Source organism: Rhagoletis pomonella, unplaced genomic scaffold (assembly GCF_013731165.1).
Source record: "Rhagoletis pomonella isolate Grant_MI unplaced genomic scaffold, Rhpom_1.0 Rhpom_scaffold_00005, whole genome shotgun sequence".
Lineage (NCBI taxonomy): Eukaryota > Metazoa > Arthropoda > Insecta > Diptera > Tephritidae > Rhagoletis > Rhagoletis pomonella.
In genome coordinates this window covers 14019901-14024467 of record NW_023458559.1, presented here as the reverse complement: position 1 = coordinate 14024467, position 4567 = coordinate 14019901, and the positions used below count along the sequence as shown (strand labels likewise).

Here is a 4567-nt window from a genome sequence, read left to right as displayed (position 1 = left end):
ACCGTTTGCAAGCATCTCTTTTATTGCATAGATATGAGTAACAACCTGAGTGAGCACAATAACAATGATAATCTAAGACTAGCTCTTAAATATGTGTGTGACTACCATACAGGGTTCAATGTGTGCCACTTCAATGCTCGAAGTTTAACAGCTGAAAAACTTGAGTATCTTAATTTAACTTTTCGTGATCTAAACATTGACGCAATCTGTGTGACTGAGACCTGGTTTAAGCCTTCTTTTGCGAATAGCGCATATACTCTGTGTGACTATTCAATTGTGAGGAATGATAGAACTACTGGTAACAGAGGGGGGGGCATAGCGATCTATCACAGAGCCGATCTCAACTTTAGAGTCATTTATAAATCTCACTCCCATGAAGCTGTTGAAAGCATGTTTGTTGAATGTTGTGATAACATACGGAAGTGTCTTATTATATGTGTATATAACCCCCATAAATCAAATGATCTCACCTCATTGTTTGCTAAAATCTCTGAATTGTCCTTGAGCTATGTTCATGTTCTCATCTGTGGTGACTTCAACGTTGATATGTTAGCTAATAACGAAAGATCTAATCAGCTATTGAACAGCTTTAACACCTGTGGTATTACTATCACAAACGAATATGCAACTCGGTTTGCGCCCCACTGTAAGCCAAGTATGTTGGATCTTTTTGGTGTAAGCGTTGGTAGTAGTGTAAGTCATGTTGATCAATTTTCCCTGGCTGGAGTTTCTGACCACGAGCTAATGATAATATTTTTTGACTTTGAATTTCACAAAACGAAGCCTTTAACAAATTTTACCTTTAGAGATTTCAAGAATGTAAACACATCTGCATTATATGGCGAAAGTGTCTCACTTAACTGGAACTGCTGCTGGTACTTTGCAAATGTTGACGACAAATTAGCCTATTTTACAACGCTAGTACAATACTTATTTGATAAATATGTCCCTATTCGCAGTATTAAAACAATTGATCATAAAAAGCCTTGGTTCACTAAAGCCATTTTAGTCCTTATCAAAGAGCGATGTAGGGCTTATAGATCCTGGAAGCGTAATCCCACCAATGAACGCTGGAGCACATATAAAAACTTGCGAAACAAAGTAACATCTGCTTTGCGTAATAGTAAAAAAGCCTATCTCGATGCAAAACTTAATTCCAACATGCCTTCCAAGGTGTTGTGGAAAAATCTGAAGTCACTGGGTGTCTGCGCCAAGGATGTGAAAACCTGTATAATAGATGCTGATTTAATGAACTCATACTTCGTTGGCGTTAATTCACATCCGAATGCACCACCTTTCAGCATTAATGAAAAACTAGTTTGTAATCCTGCTTTCGAGTTTGTATTCGATGCAGCCACTGAAGACGATATTGCAAAGTGCATTCTTGCAATAAAATCGAACGCCATTGGTGTGGATGGTCTTAGCCTGCGTTTTTTAAAACTTATCCTCCCGTACGTGCTTCCTACACTTACACACATTTTTAACTTTGCCTTAGCTTCCTCTACCTTTCCAAAGCAATGGAAGATTGCTAACGTGATTCCGGTCCCAAAAAGCAACTCTTGTAACTCTCCCCAAAACTTTAGACCCATCAGTATTTTACCAATGTTGGCGAAAGTTTTCGAAAAGTTTATTTCCGCTCAGATAGTGTCACATATGAACAAATTTAATTTATTGAGCGAACTCCAGTCTGGGTTTAGATCCAACCATAGTTGTTCCACAGCCGTGTTAAAGATTATGGACGACATCCGCCCCGCTTTCGACAGTAAGCTGCTCACAATTTTAGTACTCTTAGATTTTTCCAAAGCTTTTGACATGGTAAACCATGATATTCTTCTTTTGAAATTGAAAAATTATTTCGGGTTCAACCCCAGTGCACTTAAGCTTATAAAAGACTACCTCTCGAACAGGTCACAGCAAGTCCAGTGTGGAGATATCTTCTCACATCGCCGAGAAATTACCTGTGGGGTACCTCAAGGCTCCATTTTGGGCCCCATACTTTTCAGTATTTTTTATAAATGACATTGTTCAATGCTGCCAAAACTCTTCCATTCACCTATATGCTGATGATACGCAGATGTACCTTTCACGTCCCATAGGTCTTGCCGAAGACTTGGTGGCCAGATTAAATGAGGACCTGAAAAGAATTGAAGTCTGGGCCACCATGAATGGCCTCTCTTTAAATGCCACAAAAACGCAGGTACTTCCGATTTCGTGCGTTCCTTTTGATCTCAGTAGCATATCACCAATTATTTTGAACGAGATGGAACTAAAATTTGAATATGCTGTAACTAATCTTGGTATTAAAATGAATTCCCGCTTAACTTGCACGGCTCACATACGTTATAGTATATCAAAAATATATTTTATGTTAAGAAATCTATGGCATATATGCTATTGTCTGCCGATTAACACAAAACTCAAACTAGTTAAGTCCCTCATCGTTCCCCATATTTCCTATTTTGAACTGGTCTATGGCAATCTAAGCTACGATTCTAAGAATAAATTAAATCTAGTTTTAAATAACGTGGCTAGGTTCATTTATTCTAAAAAGAAGTTTGACCACATATCATTGTATACTAAAAATATTCTTGGGCTCACCCTTGATAATTACCTCAAAGTCCGCAATTTGGTGTATCTATTCAAATTAATTAGAAACCGTCAACCTGGTTATCTTTTCCGGAAATTAGTTTTTGTGAAATCATCTCGTACACACAATATTGTTGTCCCAAAGTACAAAACTTTAACGGCGTCTAGATTGTTTTTTGTTAGTGCTATAAGAATTTGGAACTCACTACCAATTTCAATTAAATGCATAACATCGATTGGTTGCTTCAAAATGGCAGTTACAAACCTATATGTGTAATATCCTCCCTCTATTCCCCTCATCTATGTTTATCTATGTTTACTATCCTATTACCCCATCAACTAATTTGTTATTTTACTTTCTTACCCTATAATTTTTGTATTTTATACTTATTTTAGTACTTGTAAGATTAAGTTAAAAGTTTTGAAATTTATATATTAATTTGCGTACAACGAAAAGACCCTGCGTCTTACTGTACATATGAGATGTTATAATAATAATAATAATAATAATAATAATAACCAAGTAGCCACGAATTCTCATTCCTATTCCGTTGAAATCGCTCTTCCAAAACCCTCCTTTGATTTGAGTTTTTCCACACAAACGAATCATGCGCTGCTCCTCCATATTGGCAATTGATTGCTAGAATTTTGTATGTGTGGTCACAAATCTTTGGAAGTATGCATACAAATAAATGTGTATTAGTTAACAAATATTTAATATTTTGTATGAAAAACTTATTATCATAGCGTTAAGACTATGGAAGCCCTTCCTATTGAAGTACATATGTTCATTTTGGGTTGGCTTCTGCAAACCTATGTGTGTCCCATCTATACATCCGATAACTAAAATGATACAAAAAAGGTTGATGTACATAAATTCAATATATGCACATATCTACATACATAAAAGTGTTTATATTTAGGTGCATTGGTTTTCATTTACCTCCGGGTATTCTGTAGTTCTCCATAAACCACTCCTTACATGTTTGCGAGTTGTCCACATCAAATTTTATAAATTCCGGGCATAGCTTATTCTCCATTTCCAAAAGAACATGGGAAGTTAATTTGGACACTGTACTCTGGCACATTCCGATTAAGTAGTCACTTCCAACCGTGTGTTGGTAGCTGCCACTACCAAGAAGAGAAAGACTAGCAGCTAATTGCAGGACTGGTGGAGCGGCTTTGGTGTCATGGCTCAAAAAATCAATTTTTTTGAGGACATGTTGGAATGCTTCCTTGTTAAGCCGAAATCGCTTGATGAATCTGCAAAATTAAAAATTTAGATGACTGTCTCATTTACTACATTTATAGTGCTTACGCATTATTTGATAAAGCCAGCGGGTCGCTTTTGTCCCGCAACTGTTTGCGCACAATTTTTTCATCCGTTTCGCTGTCGCTTGAGCTAAGATAAAACAAAAAACTTGGATCCATCTTGTTTTGCAGTTTATTTTTTATTTTTGGTTCACTTATTTTGACATTTCAACGTCTATTGTTACTGCCCAATAGGAAGAAGATAAAAGTAATCGATAAACAAACATTCAATTACGACTCGTCAGCTTTCGATTGTAATCATCCGATAATGTGCATTCGATGATCGAATGACGAAATTATTGATCGTACGATTGTCGTCTCGTTCACGACTGTGACGATTCGACCCCAGGTTCGAGTTCGACGAAGAGGGCTTATTGATCCGTATTCTTTCGTAGACTTTGACTTGCTCCTTCAAATCCTTGATGCTTTTGGCCTGGTACAGGTTGCTCTTGTGCTCTCTGGAGTCGGGTATCCCCTCTATAAAATATTCGACTAAGCCAGAGCCGTCTAGTTGTATTGCTTTTCCGATCTCCATCATAACGTATAAGTATTCGCGAGGATCTTCTCGTGGACGCAGCCTGCGGTTCCTAAGAGTTCGATGTACCTCGGCTGCAGATACTGAGGTACCAAACACCTCTCGCAGCGCCGACTTCAGTGTATCCCAATCTCT

General features: G+C 37.5%; 1 protein-coding gene across 2 annotated transcripts; it reads right to left on the bottom strand.

Moving 5' to 3' along the window:
* Positions 1-2351: 2351 nt before the first annotated feature.
* LOC118738727 (putative nuclease HARBI1) lies at positions 2352-4549 on the bottom strand. Of its 2 annotated transcripts, none has more exons than XM_036469660.1 (3): positions 3905-4549; positions 3569-3849; positions 2352-3429 (listed from the first exon to the last, which is right to left on the bottom strand). In XM_036469660.1, exons 1-3 carry the CDS (start codon positions 4015-4017, stop codon positions 3290-3292), a joined length of 534 nt encoding a protein of 177 aa, XP_036325553.1. In that variant the 5' UTR covers positions 4018-4549; the 3' UTR covers positions 2352-3289. The 2 variants fall into 2 exon arrangements, with proteins under 2 accessions (XP_036325553.1, XP_036325552.1); XM_036469659.1 differs by having other exon boundaries at positions 2353-3429; positions 3530-3849.
* Positions 4550-4567: the final 18 nt, after the last annotated feature.